Source organism: Mytilus galloprovincialis, chromosome 13 (genome assembly GCF_965363235.1).
Source record: "Mytilus galloprovincialis chromosome 13, xbMytGall1.hap1.1, whole genome shotgun sequence".
Lineage (NCBI taxonomy): Eukaryota > Metazoa > Mollusca > Bivalvia > Mytilida > Mytilidae > Mytilus > Mytilus galloprovincialis.
The window spans coordinates 46,917,069-46,932,519 of record NC_134850.1 but is presented as its reverse complement, the minus strand read 5'-3'; the positions used below and the strand labels follow the sequence as shown (position 1 = coordinate 46,932,519).

Below are 15,451 nucleotides of genomic sequence, written 5' to 3'. Positions count from 1 at the left end.
GACCATGAAATGTCAAAACTCTAATTTGGCTTTAAAATAAGAACGATCATATCAAGGGAACATGTGTACATGTTTTAAGTTGATTGGACTTCAACTTCATCAAAAACTACCTTGACCAAAAACTTTAACTTTGTGGCGAGACAGACAGACCAACGAACAAGCAGACGAACGAACGAACAAACACACGAAAGAAAGGAACAAACACACGAACGAAAGCACAGAATAGAAAACATAATGCCCATAAATGGGGCATAAAACATGTTCACATTTATACTACTAGTCCTCAATCTCAGTATCAACAAAATGTATTTTGTCATATTTTAATGGTCTATCACAGATAAAACAGATGTAAAAATAACATATTCAATAAATATTTAACGTCGAAACAAATTATAATAAATAAGCAAACTATTTTCTTAATGGAAACTGTTTACACATTCTTGGACTTTCCTGAAAGTGTTTCAAAGTTTTAAAGTATGGACAACACCGGTAAATTGCTTTGACGTACACCTTCCTGAAGTCTCGCATGAATAAAGGATATATTATAGGATTAATTAAACTGTTACAATAACCTAACCATACAAATGCTACAAAAACTTTAATCGGAACACATTCACAGACCGATTCGGTAATGTTTGTAATAAAAAATGGCGCCCACGTAACAACATATGCTACAACTATAATTCCTAATGTTACAGTTGCCTTATGAGTAAAAGGTTCTCGAACATGTTTGGAAGTCATGTTCTTTCCTAATAATACGTTGCTTGTAACCATTAAAGTTCCTACAAATAATGCTTGTCTTTTAGCTTCTTTTGACACTCGGTAATACAACACAAGAGCTATTATTATTGGAATTAGAATTGTAACTGTCGAAGCAGTAAACGCATACGGTACACTCACTATGAACAGACATTGTGGTTTATTACTGATTAATGTCAAATTCTTCAGTGTAGGTAAAGACGGATTATGAAGTCCACTTATTATTGGAACAAATGAAGAGAAAATTGCAATTCCCCAAGCAGCTAGAAGCATGTATAGCGCTCGACGATGTGTAATAATAGTTTTATATCGGAGTGGAGTCATAATGGAAATATATCGGTCGATACTAATTAAACACACATTTAAAACAGAAGCGCTAGTCAACATCACATCAAACGAGACCCAAATGGAACAAAATGAATGATATAAAATCCATTCACCAAAAATTTCGTTTATTGCAGCCGGAATCATGACGATGGTGCCAACAAATAAATCGGCCAAACTCAATGAAAGTATAAACATATTAGAGACAGTTCTTAGTTTTTTGTTCGATGTCACGGCTACTAAAACAATAACATTACCAACAATTGTCATGGTAATGATAAAAAATAAAACACATCCTGTGCCTATATTTTCAGACGGAATCACAGTTTTGACGGCGGCCTCTGTTCCTATATTCAATCCGTGACTGTTATCATTTGACAAATAATTCTGGTTCTCAAAAACACACATGCTATTTTCGCACGTTACATTTTGTATTTCAGTAGTTATGTTGAGTAAAGTTCCTTTAATTTCTGGTAAACTTATATTTGTTTCTCCCATGCCACTTTAAAACACTTCATTTATCTGAAAAGATAAAGCATATATCTAATTAGTACAATGTAAACTGCATGAATATCAAATATGTTGTGTTCTAGTGACCTAAAAAAATATCTAATTTTTGAGGGTGAATTCACATTGCTATAAGACGTGTCACGGTACTTATCTATCCCAAATTCATGTATTTGGTTTTGATGTTCTATTTGTTATTTTCAAAGGATTTTGTCTAATGCTTAGTCCGTTTCTGTGTTTGTGTGTGTGTGTGTGTGTGTGTGTGTGTGTGTGTGTGTGTGTGTGTGTGTGTTACATTTTAATGTTGTGTCGTTGTTCTCTCATATTTAATGCGTTTCCCTCAGTTTTAGTTTGTTACCCCGATTTTGTTTTTTGTCCACGGATTTATGAGTTTTGAACAGCGGTATACTACTGTTGCCTTTATTTACTATTCTTTCAATAAAGCAAAGAAAAGACTATCAGAAAAAGCAACAAAAGCTGTGTACAACGTTATTAAAAAAGGTATGCAATGTAATTAATCAATAGAATGCCAGTTAGATTTATTTGATAAACTGGTGAAACCAATTCTTTTATACGGATGTGGATTATGGGGATTTGAACAAAATGATATTATTGAACAAGTTCACCTTAAATTCCTAAAGCATTTACTACACCTAAAGAGATCTACCCCAAGCATGATTGTGTACGGTGAAACTGGACGATATCCATTGGAAATAAGAATTAAATGTCGAATGATATCATATTGGTGCAAGCTGCTAATAGATGAAAATAAGTTATCATCAATCTTATATAAATTTGTATATTTCCAATATCACACAAACGGTATAATATTTTATGGATAAAGAACATTACAAATATATTGGACAATGCTGAATTTTCGAACTTATTTTATGTGCGAAATACAGATCTCACGAAATGGTTACCAAAAAGTATCAAACTTCGATTAATCGACCTGTTTAAACAAAGGAATTCAGCTATTCAGAACACATCAAAATGCACAACTTACAGGCTCTTTAAGGAAAAATTGGAATTTGAAAACTATTTCAACATCATCAATGACCGAGACATATATACACTTTGTAAATTCCGAACATCAAATCATACACTGCCAACAGAAAAGGGGAGATGGTAAAACATTGACAGAAGTGAGAGGAAATGTACGAAAAGAGATATCGGAGACGAATATCACTATATTTTTGTTTGCCCGACTTTACAAGATGAAAGAAGAAGATTTATTCCAAATGAACTAATACCAAGACATAACATTATTACATTCAACAAACTGTTTAATTAAAAAAAACTAAAGACACTAAGAAACCTCTGTAATTTTATAAGATGTATTAATAGTAAGCTCGCTCCTTCTTAACAACCATAATTTATTTACCATACTTATACTTATAGAAAGTATTTCTTTATACAATTTTAACTTTTATATTTGACTATATAAGTCTATATATATATTCTTTTATATGTTATCTCATCCGAAATTTTTAATTTTATGCATTTTTAATGCATTTTTTATTTGTATGTACTTCATTTTTTAATTTCTCTGAATCCTTTGTACTGGCATAGTTTTATGAAATAAATTATCTATCTATCTATATCTATCTTTAATGTATTTTTTGTCATATGACTGACTTACTGAGGTTTTTATGTAACCTAAGTTTTCATATCTCTTGGTTTAATCGTTCCTGTACATTTGTTTAAAAGATGGAAGAAAGTCCATTTCATCGAAGCCAAACATGCCATAAATGTACCAAACAGACAAAGGATTTTACAGTTTCTCTTGTTTGTTTTACTGTGCTTAAATAAGACATTTATAGGAACTGCCCAATCTGACCGTGGCCATATTGAAACAATATCGTGCGGCTGCCTATATTGCATACATCCACTTTATTTGAATTTTGGTAGACAGTTGTTTTATTGGCAAGCATGATATCACATCTCCATATTTTTTATATCAAATTTCCATTTAGAGCTATTGTCATGTTATTTATTCAAAGGAATTCGGAAGTTTCCCATCGCAATACACGAACTCTGCAATAAATTAACAACACTGACTTGATTTCCCGAAATTTTCATAGATTTCTTAATCAAAATCCCATCGTACACCTGCTACTTTTTACCTCAATATATTGTTGTGATTTTTTATTTGAAATTTGTTGTCTTATATATTTCATATATTTCTAGTATTTTCGATTTCAAGTCACGTATTTGTAAAAATAGAATATTTTGCTTAATTGTCCAAGGACATCTAATGATTTCCGAATACATATTTAAAAGACTTCTATATGTGTACCATAGTGACGGATGATTGTGTCAACTTAACTTCCACATTCTTAAATAGTCTGTGATGGATTCTTATCCGTTAACCATTCGCTAGTGAGAAAAAATTACTTGCGGAAATCAGAGTTCCTCTTTTCCGTTCAATTCAGCTTCAACAAATGGAACCGCGTTTTGTATTACTTAAGTAGTAAAAATCAATGCATTATCGAATAAATGCATTATTATCTATTTACTAGTATATCACGAACTGTTTTTCGGAAAGAAAACATTGCAGATATCCTTATTTGTATCTACAATTTTTTTGTTTGTTAAATATTTGTTTTGATCCTTATCGAAGTGTTGATATCGCAGTTTAATTCAAAAATAATATCAAATGGTATTTTCTTCAATATGTATAAGCGGTCATTACCCTACGATTTATAACAGGCCTTTACTATTGCATATATTCACTAAATGATTTAGGTAGTTCATTGCAGTAAATAATGTCTTTGTACTTTCTTAAGAGGAATTTGACGATTTTACACGAACACATATTGAATGGAATATTTCAACAGTTGGAATATACGTGAAATTACCAATTTTTATTGAATTGGTTTATATTTTGAATTATTCATATGGTTATTCAACTCCTTTTGGTTTGAGTTTAATGCATCAAATTGTACTTTACGAATATAATTATCATTTATATTGAAATTTAAATGAAAAGTTCGATATGTAACCTTTTTTACCTATTTGGTTGGTCTAAGTCTAAGTAATGTTTGAAAAAAAAGTTCTAACCGATCTTTTCCTAAACTTCAGGGTGTTCGCTGCTCTTTATATCAAAATAACAAGCTTTTAATATGACTGTTTTGAATGAAAGTACATAACTAGCGAATATAAAAGAGCAGTTGGAATTAAGGTTCGTGTCCTAGGTCTAAAATCTCTTATTGTTCAATTAACATTTAAAGTCATAAGAAACCTCAAATAAAAAAAAAAAAACAATGCATATGTTTTTTTTATAACTCAATGGATAGTTTTCATTATAAAATGTATGTACATGTACTTTTTTCTAAAGAAAATTCTTAAATTTATTCATATTTAGAAGAAGTTTACTTCCATGAAGCAATTCCCCCCGACATATTTTCCGTATGCAAAGTGACCTCAGTGTGACCCGTCTCGTATAAATCCGTTGATCGCAATACGCATGGATGTCCTTAAAATAAACTATTATTTGAATTTGTATTTTATCTAATACTTACATGTTAAACACGTGCTCAATTTTCATGCTTTTTTGTTAATCTTTTGTCAGTTGTTGACAAACAGGTGACAATCGTTAAACTTCGGCTTCAAAACACGAACTTTAATTACCTGTCATATTTTCACAACAACACTGACCGATTGAAAAAAAATTGACGATTATACGAAATTTACAAGAAAAAAATGATAAATTCGTGCACAGAAGACTAAGTTTATGATGTGTGTATGCATTGGTTCAAGAATTGGAAGAACATTATTTTTCACCGGTCACTCGTTTCTTATGACTTTACGATTTCTGGGAAAACCAAATGAATTTTAATAACTTATCCTAAATCAAGCAGATTTTGGCCAAATTTGGTTATCTTGGTATTTTCTAATTACTTCCAAAAAGCCATATAATTTTTTGACATTTTTATGTAACATTTATACATATGTACACGAATTACCGTAAAGAGTACTAGTGGCAAATACTCTGATAACTTTTGAATGAAAATTCAAAATACCGATTACTAACAAGATTTTCTCTGCTAAGCGATTTAATTATTAGAATAAATCAAGAAAATACAATTCCGTCGTAGAAGATGAAATTGTATTCATAGTAAAAAGTTCTACTAAACTACAGTTTAAGTACCTTAGCATGATCATCCGTACACTCTATTTATAGATCATTATGCTTCTTATAGTCGTGTTATATTACTAAGAAATTTTATATTATAATTGTAGTCATAAAGAAAACCAATACAGAACTTATAGACTATTTATATAGAAACAGACGGAGTAATCACAATTATCCGCATAAATTGTATAGAGAATAATTAAGAATAAAACCCCTAGTATTGATATTATATAGCTTGCATTGAAATGAGATTAGATGATCAAAGACTTATTTATAATTGTAATTTGCATTTAAACCTCAGTGTACACAAACTGTCATTTAATGCCCTGTAAAAAGTAAATTTAACTGGAGGAAAATTCAAAACGGAAAGTCCCTATGCAAATGGCAAAATCAAAAGCTCAAAACACATCGAAAGAATGGATAACAGCTGTCATATTCCTGACTTGGTACAGGAATTTTCCTACGTGAAAAATTGTGAAATGAACCTAGTTTTAAAGCAAGCTAAACCTCTCAATTGTATGACATAATTGTCTCAATTAAATTTACATAAGTACACTGTACATATATGAATGAACGAAAATAGTCAGTTTTGTATGAACAAATGTTATAATATTGGAAAAGAAGCCATTTTTTTCATTAGCGTTACCAGTGCGTCTTCTACGATATATACTTTAAAGATATAATTATGATTCACTTTTGTCTCATTCATTTTGCTTCAATTTAGCAAATACAATATGTACATGTATATATACTTCTTGACTATCGCTTTGATGTATTCAGCCTTTCTTTTACGGTTTAGAATAAGACACAACAGCTACTGAACGTACTGACAATAAATTGAACAACTGCTAAAAGATTCCAAGCTAAGGGACAGAATAATACTGAACTGACCAAAGCCAAAAAGTAATTTAACAATAGACCGAATCTAACAACATGCCGGATTTTGTTCGTCAGATCGTATGAGATCTTATATGACCAAAAGCACATTGTAAGTTCAAATACTATTTTAAGAAGTTGTTGGGGCTGAATAACATTTACACATCTCTTCGGGAATTATCTCCATTATCAGTTGATTAAGTGTTGTTTGCCTAATGCACAGTGGCAAATATTACATAGACATAAGAAGATGTGGTTCCAATGAGACAATTCTCCATAAAAGTCACAATTTGTGAGAGAAAAAATGATTATAGCTCAAAAAACGGTCTTCATTACGGAACTTTGGCTTACAACGAACAGCAAGCTATAAAGGAACCCAACAATGTAGGCTTAGGACGAGAACAATTGACAATTAAAGTTGATAGAAAAGGCATAAGATCTGCAATGACGGTCGACTGGGATAAAGGACGGAGTTTTCGGACTTGAACATGATATTACATTTGTATGCCATAGAAAGGGTCAGAAGTTTATCTTGAAGCATGCCTACATCGTACCCTTCAATGAGTTGTTGCTATGGTTCTTTAAAATTAATAGAGCCTGACACTCATCCTAGGATCTTTTTGGGATACAATATAAAATAATTAGATGCAGTGAGCATTACACGTTTGTTTTTAAAAATAGTCGTGTGTACTAAAATAATGAAATCTCCAATGATACTAGGGTTATAATTTGGTACGCCAAAATGAGCATATTTTTCTACATAAGACTCATTAATGGTACTCGATCCAAAGCAGTTAAAAGGACACCTCACATACATTGTAGAACATTTAAGAGCATTGGAAACATACGAAAATGTGTGCCGCATACCCATCCATCAGTCTATACCTGCGGTTAGGTTTTTTTCCAGTGTTTTTGAATAATTTAACGTTTCCGGTGCATGTACATCACTAAATTCCAATTGATTAAGTTTCAGAAAAGCGTTTCATTATTTTTGTTTAAATCATTCGCAAACTTGAATCGATATCACGCACTTGAAATATTTCAAATAGTTGTTTTTTATAACACGAAAAACGTTTAAATTAACATGACTCACAATTGTATGTCATCCCAGGTTCGCTTTACATCTTGTTTTTTTTTTTTTTTTTTTTTTTAAAGGAAGAGCACATTAACAACACACTATTTCTCCGATACACATAATAATAACACTAAATCGTTGTTTTCTTTTTGTTAGGTAAGAATTTATAATGTAGAACATGTTGGTTAACATCTTATAATATTTATTAAATTAAATGAATAAAGGAACTAAAAATAAATTTTTAAAAAATACTGAGGTTCAATCATTTAGTTTCTTACCTCTGATGTTTGTTTTCGTTGATGTTGATTGCCATAAATCGTACGGTGGCACCATCTTTGGCAGATGTCGTAAGTGGCTTGTACTGAATATCGGTCCTATACAATGGTGATGTTATTCCATTATTTTATTCACCGATTTTATTGGTTGTTGTGACTAGTATAATTGCGGCTTAGTGAAAATAAATTTCCCAGTTTGACGCAATGTAAGTTCCTAACTGAGATCACAAAGGTCGATGGTATAAGATTTTCTAAGTATATAAAAATTCAATAATGGAATTTTCTTCCCGTATAGCGTGGTGTTACATCATTATCGTCAATTTCTTGTCATCATCAAAGTGTCAGGATCCTGAAAAATACCATCAATGAATGAGCCAGACGAACATCATAAAATAGTGACAATATTCAAACTCTTAAAATGTCCGATTAAAAACCCGCCTCCAATGTAGAAGAGCAATAAATATATTTGGAAAAATGAAGTTAGAGATAGTATTGTAGCCTAACATCTTCAAAGTAGAAAAAAGCCATTGAAAGCAGTCTTCATAACAGAGAAAACTAATGAACAGAACAAAACACTGCACAATCAACAATAGTATATGATGTATATTCCAAGAGCTAGCATTGTGTTCAAATGAAATCACTAATTCGTAAATAGAAAATAATACCGTTACTATTTCTGCCTAGTAGTAAAATTCCGATAAATAACTGTTTTATGTTAAAATGCTATTTTTGATAATAGTTCAACAACTTTATAAGTTCTTCAACCTCTGTTTCATGTTTGGTCCACCCAACAAGTTAGAAATAATAATTCCAACGCGGACTTCAATTATATGCGTTGTTGTCAAACATAATCACGACCACTTTAATTTGATTTCTAGTTCTTATTCAATAAGACGGACATGACAAGGGCGTTGTTAAAATTAAATGAACAAAACTGATTATCATACTAGTACAATTTTATGTTTTCATGTTTTAGAGGTTGTAATTTTACGTTTAGGTGAACGAACCGAACACCTTATTCAAAACAAAAAAATCAGATTTTCGTTCATTGTTATATATATTAATGTACACAGGAATTACAGTTAAATAGAAAAAAATACATTTTTAAAGTGTAAAACTTTGATCACAAATTTGCAAATTTCTGCATGTACTGACAAAATACGAAATCCATTTTTCACCTAAAAATAATGATAAATCTTAATATACAATGATATATGTAAATCAAAATAAATAATGATTATACTTTGTTATGGCCTGTAAAATCTTAACATTATCCAGCATCTGTATGTTTCAATGCATAACACATACATGCATGTGCTCGAATCTGCAGCGAATTGTAAACTCCAGATGAGTAGCAACACTAAAGGAAATATTTTTTAGGTACATCTATTAATTTTGTCTCACAAAGCTTGAAACATTATAACTTCTTTTAAATCATAAATATTTTTTTAATTGTAACTAACTCTGGTACACTTTTTCATTTTCTAGAAATTTGGAGAAAAAGACCAAATATCTGATCTCACATTCATTTAAGATTTAGAAGAGAAACTTTAATATATAAAATATAACTTATATAGTTCCCTTATGATATGCTTAATGTTTTGATCTCGTGTGCATGTAAAAAGTAATAATAGAAAATTACTATCGATGTTATAAATGACAAAAATGAGCACAACTGTCATGGTCTTACCCTTGGTGTTCCAGGAACAGACACAAAGAAAGGAATGGTTTGACAAAACTATATTCAAGACAAATTACAAGTTTGAGAATAATGCATACATAGTCCACTATCTTAATATTTTGAACACTTAATAGTAACACATGCGCACAAACGAGTTTTTCCGATCTAAATCTCTATGGATGACACAGACATCAAGTGAATCAACCATATACAGGGTTTATTATATAACATACCATACGGAAAACATAATTGGTTATACATAAAACAAAAAGAATTAATGTGATAAAAGTGCATTGATTTCTGTGCTTTGATTATTAAAAGAAAGAAGTCAAGACTGCATAAAAAATTCACGTGTATACATAACGAATCTATGTGAACTCCATTACACATTAATGGGTATTACGAACTCGTCTGATTCCATTAAAAATTCATGTGTATAACGAATCTATGTGAACTCCATTACACATTAACGGGTAGTACAAACTCGTCTGATTCCATTAAAAATTCACGTGTATAACGAATCTATGTGAACTCCTTTACACATTAATTAACGTGTATTACGAACTCGTATGACTCCATCAAAAATTCAAGTATTTAACGAATTCACATGAGCTATTTGTGCTACCCCTATGGCCATATGGGAAACATTCCACTTTTGAGAATAATACATAGTCATCTTGTATCGAGATACAATGTATGTTGAGCACAGGCACACAAATAAGAGTTTATCATACTGAATTTGTACTATATATACAGTATTCTTGACGAAAGTTATATAGGGAAGACAGTCATATAGGGAATTTATATTCATGAAAGGTTTGCACTAACATACCATTATGTGCAGAAAAAACATGTCTCAGGATAGGAGAGGCTTGGGCGCTCATATACATGCCTAACCCCACCATTTTTATTATGTGCCAGGCCCTAACCAGGTGCCTGTAGTTTAGTGGTGATAGTTGGTTCATGTCTGTTTTTTTTCGTAAATTGTTTTGTATTCTAATATGACGTGCTTCTTTAGCTTTGTAAACAACACTGTGATAAAATTCTCGATAAAATATACTTAGCGCAGACTCAGAGATATACATAATAATGGCTGTTACAATATACTTGCCACGTAAATCTACATGTATTGGAACCTATTTGCAGACCCTCTGCCGATTTTATTGTTTTTAAAAGGGCAATTAAAAAAAGACAAAATAACTTTTTTTTCTTATTCGTATGCATAATGAAAAGAAGTAACGCACAAGATCTTGGAGAAATCAACAAAATAAAAATAAATTCCGCGAAAGTCTTAATCTTTTTGGCGCATTTAAGTCATTTCAAAACATTATGTCTTACAAATGAAACCGCTAAAGTTGAAAGTTTTCTGTTGCGTGAACCATCGGAATTTGTATGATATTGTATTAAAACTGATTTTTGAGGTAGGTTTTGTTTTATTTTCTATTCTATTGCATTATTTGCATATTTACTCGTTTCAGCAAGTGAACATGGAGGCTCCTCGTTATTGGTATTGTTATAAACCAGAGGAATAAATGCCATTAAACTTGCACTGAATTCGTCCTTTGGTTACAAAAATAGGACATATTAACTTCAATAAAAATTCACGTTTATTATCACTTTAAATTAGCTCTTAGAAGAGAATGAACTACTAGGGCTGTACGTTTGTCATGATTTGACCATAAACATTAATCGCAGTGAGCTTCACGATATATATTTTTGCTTGTTCTCTTTAATTTGTTTAGGTATTCATACTCGCTAAATCATACCATTGTACATGTTGTATAAACGATAAAAAATAAATGATTTTAATCAGTCGAATAGATATCATAACTAATGATGATGATGATGATTGATGGATGTTTTAAATCATACGGCAAATTAATATGCATATTCAGGACGGGAATATGTTAATTAATATGAATATTTATGCTGCTTTGTACTAGACTGACATTCGGAGTCGGATATTTAACGTGCTAACTCACAAGGTAACAGTCCTCATGAAAACATGTCACCTTAAACGGACACATTGTTCCGACTCCGAGCCAACCAGTTTTTACTCTTATTCCTTAATGCCGCGTGCTTGGCTGAGCAAATATCAATTTTAATGTTTTGGTTTGACTCGACCGAGGTTTGAACCTACGAACTCACGAACTCGAGACGAACACTCTACCACGAGGCCACCGAGACGGTTTCATAACTAATGAATCAACTAAAAGGCAAGATATACAGAGTAAAAAATGTAAGCAACATATATTCTAATGAATTGAAAAATCTTTGAATAAAAGAATTCTGAAGTTGCAGGGTAAAGTTTAACATGATTGATTTTATGTTAATAAAAATCAGTATATCTTGTAGTTTATTTGATTTATAAAAATAAGGATCTGTTGTTATTGATCGATGTATTCTATTTCAAGTTTAAAAATTAAAATAAAATGTGTGTTGCTAAACTTTTTTTCTCAGTATTTGGCCTATTTATTTGAACGTTCGTATGTTTTATAAAACCTCTTTGTTTTTTACAACTCTTTGAAGCATATTCATGTATATATACTTTATCAAGTTAACCATTAATAAAGCTACATAGTATATTTCCAATTAGGTTGGATAAAACTCTAAAATAGCAATATAATCACATTTTAAACTCGTTTGAATCTCATTTGAGTTCGTAATATGATTTACAAAACTTCTATTCAAGTTGCTTGTGTTAAATTTTGTGGCATATGTCTGATATTATGACAAAAACATTGAAATCTCATTTTTAGGCATTCGTCAATAGTATTATTGCATAAATCTGTTTTTAGTGAAAATTAGACATCAAATTCATGTTAACATCTGACTTTTAAATCTTAATTTAAGTAGCAATATCCCGTGTGTTTATTCATTCCTTATAAGTAGCCATTTTTACGTGTTATAATAAACTGTAATTTTATAATACTTCAAAACGATAGCAATTTCATTCCAGTGTTAACTAACTACTGTTTTGAACTGATCAAAAACCTATATTATGGTAACTGAACGCTAATTTGTGAAAATAATGTGCCATCATAAATGGTACTGGTGGATTTTTGGCATGAAAAATGATATTATTTCCATGCCCAACCGAATATTGTGCGAAAACTTTAACTTTACAGACAATGTTATGAGAAATTTAAGAATAAATGTTTTATTTTTTATTGTTATTTTATTTGTTTTGTATATTTATCCACGCATTTAAAACGAATAAGTATAGCATGGTAAACTCATAAGTAAATGTCAAAAGAGTTTAGAGAATATACGATTTACATGTAACCCGAATAATTCAGTCGTTATATTCCACTGATCTACGAAGGCTACATGTGTGGGAGAAAATCGGACACGGAAAGGGCTTGAATTATTCGAGTTAATTTACATGCAGAAAAGTGAAATGTACATGTATAACATATTTGTTTGGTACTTTGATCAATTTAATATGCACATTAGGAATAGATTATTCTATTGTTATTGGGTTAGTATGACCATGGAAGTATTATATAATACTTCCATGGTATGACATCCTGTTATGATACAAGAACTGAAACATAGGAGGACTCCTGACATCCCTTCCCCAAAATTATTAACACATACTGTATACATAATTATAGTCATCAAATTATGCAAATATTAATTAGAAATAATCTGAACAAACCTTGTAAACTGAATTATTGTATTACAATATTTACATAAGAATAGTTGACTGTGCGGTATGATGTTTGGTCATTTTTGAAGGACATACGGTGACCTACAGATGTTAACTTTTATATCATTTGGTTTCTGGTGGAGAGTTGTCTCACTGGTAATTATATTACATTTTATTTGTATATACATAAATAAGAAGATGTGATATTATTGCCAATTTTTCACCAGATTTCAAATGAGATGGATGCAGCCAACGATTTCCAGCAATGAGTAAATGAAACCATATCGTATATGTAGTTATAAAAGGCCCCGTCATGACAAAACGCGGAAACCATACCGTATATGTAGTTATAAGAGGTCCCATCATGACAAAACGCGGAAACCATACCGTATATGTAGTTATAAAAGGCCCCGTCATGACAAAACGCGGAAACCATACCGTATAGGTAGTTATATAAAGCCCCGTCATGACAAAACGCCGAAACAATTTAAGTAGGTTGTGTTTTTATTTTTCTTTGAGATTTCGTCCTTGCTGGCTGATAGACTATGCTTTGAAACTTTGACTAAACACAAAACAAATTAAAAAACAGACAAGACCTTCATTAGCATATGACAATCAGAGTAGTTTTGGACGATGATAGATTGTACAATGGTCAATGCCTCCCTTCTCGTTTACCATATATTTTCTTGTCCAGTGATTCTATTGACAATAACTTTGCTGACTGCAATAAACTGATGAGGGATAATGAATATAATATGGCGTAAATCTTTACGGAATGATTGATTATTTTGTAAACAGCCGTGGTGGCTTGTTGGTATTTGGATTGATTTTTAATGGTATTAAAATGACGTTGATTGATGAACCTCCCCCGACTCAGGTGCTGACTTTTTATCCATTTTCTTAATTAAACTTTATGACGTTATATGTTACAAATTGACAGACATCAGACATCTAGAGGTCAGTGCGCATGTGCAGCTTCAACAAACAGCAGATACGTTAAAACTCCCGCCCCATACAAACAACTCAAAATCAAGCGAAGTGTTAATAAATTAACACATTTTGAACAGAAAAAAAAACATGCAGAGTCAGCGAGAAACAGTCTTGCAAGAGACAGACACATTTATTAAAAAGCACAAGACATGTTTTGATTGCTTTTTTTTATGTAGTACACAGCCCTACCATTTTATCTCAATCTTGAAACACGCATTTACTAAAAGAATATCGTGAAACCGCTCTGAAAAACAAACAAAAGATGGAAAATCTTTAGTTAGTATACTTACATAATGCATAAACTGAACATTATAAGTCCGTATCAATCAGATAGACCATGGTAGAGAGGTCCTGGAATTTGAAGATAAAATACCAAGTGGGCAATCATAACTTCAAGAAATAAGTATTGTCAAAATAAAAATACGTTGCAATGATGAAGAACAATATACAAGACACTCAACAGAAAAAATATTTGAAGTTTAACAACACGAACTATATAAAGGACTATAATATAAAAAAAGTTTCGTCATATTTATTTCCATGCAATATGTAATTCAATTAATCTATTTCAGCAAAATTACGGATTTTCCCACAATATAATATAACACGTTAAACAAGAAGAAATACTTTCAATAATAGGATGACAATAAATCTAGATAAAAGAAATCATGACCTTTATATAGACTAAGTATTTGACGTAAGAGATCCGTCCAACAAATAGTAAATAACATTATTTAGTTCTTCAAATGAATTTATCTTAGAAACGTTTTGAAACCTTTTTACACCGGAAGATGACAATTAAACAGAATTCAATCGACTCTAGTTGTCCACATACTTTTTTCAGGGAATATGGCCTTTAAAAACCATTCATATGCAACTATTACAGTCATAACTACGTTCGATAACTCTGCATGTTACTGGTTTAATTAGGATTATGTAACATTTACTGGTTACTCGATGAATGATTTAAAGAATATTAAACAATTAAATTTATTTCACCTCAGTTATTTAATATCCATTCGAGGTCTTCTGTTATAAATATAAAATAATATCGTAATGAATTTCATCGAAAACACTAATCTACATTGGTATTATTATTATTATTATTTATTATATATAGGTATTGTCAAAACTTACATCATGTCGTGATTAGGTGCCATCAGAGACATATAAT

The 15,451-nt window shown here is 31.0% G+C and overlaps 1 protein-coding gene across 5 annotated transcripts in view; it reads right to left on the bottom strand.

Moving 5' to 3' along the window:
• Nucleotides 1-306: 306 nt before the first annotated feature.
• Nucleotides 307-15,451, bottom strand: part of LOC143057887 (5-hydroxytryptamine receptor 6-like) — a 49,656-nt gene continuing 34,511 nt past the window's right edge. For 4 of the 5 annotated variants that reach the window (XM_076231344.1, XM_076231346.1, XM_076231345.1 and 1 more), the window contains exons 2-3: nucleotides 7,958-8,303; nucleotides 307-1,605 (exon numbers count right to left, since the gene is read on the bottom strand). In XM_076231344.1, the coding sequence (XP_076087459.1) occupies nucleotides 409-1,581 (1,173 nt within the window). In that variant the 5' untranslated portion in view covers nucleotides 1,582-1,605; nucleotides 7,958-8,303 and the 3' untranslated portion in view covers nucleotides 307-408. Of the gene's footprint in view, nucleotides 1,606-7,957; nucleotides 8,304-9,644; nucleotides 9,780-15,451 lie in introns of those variants that run through there. The other variant, XM_076231343.1, reaches the window with a different exon arrangement.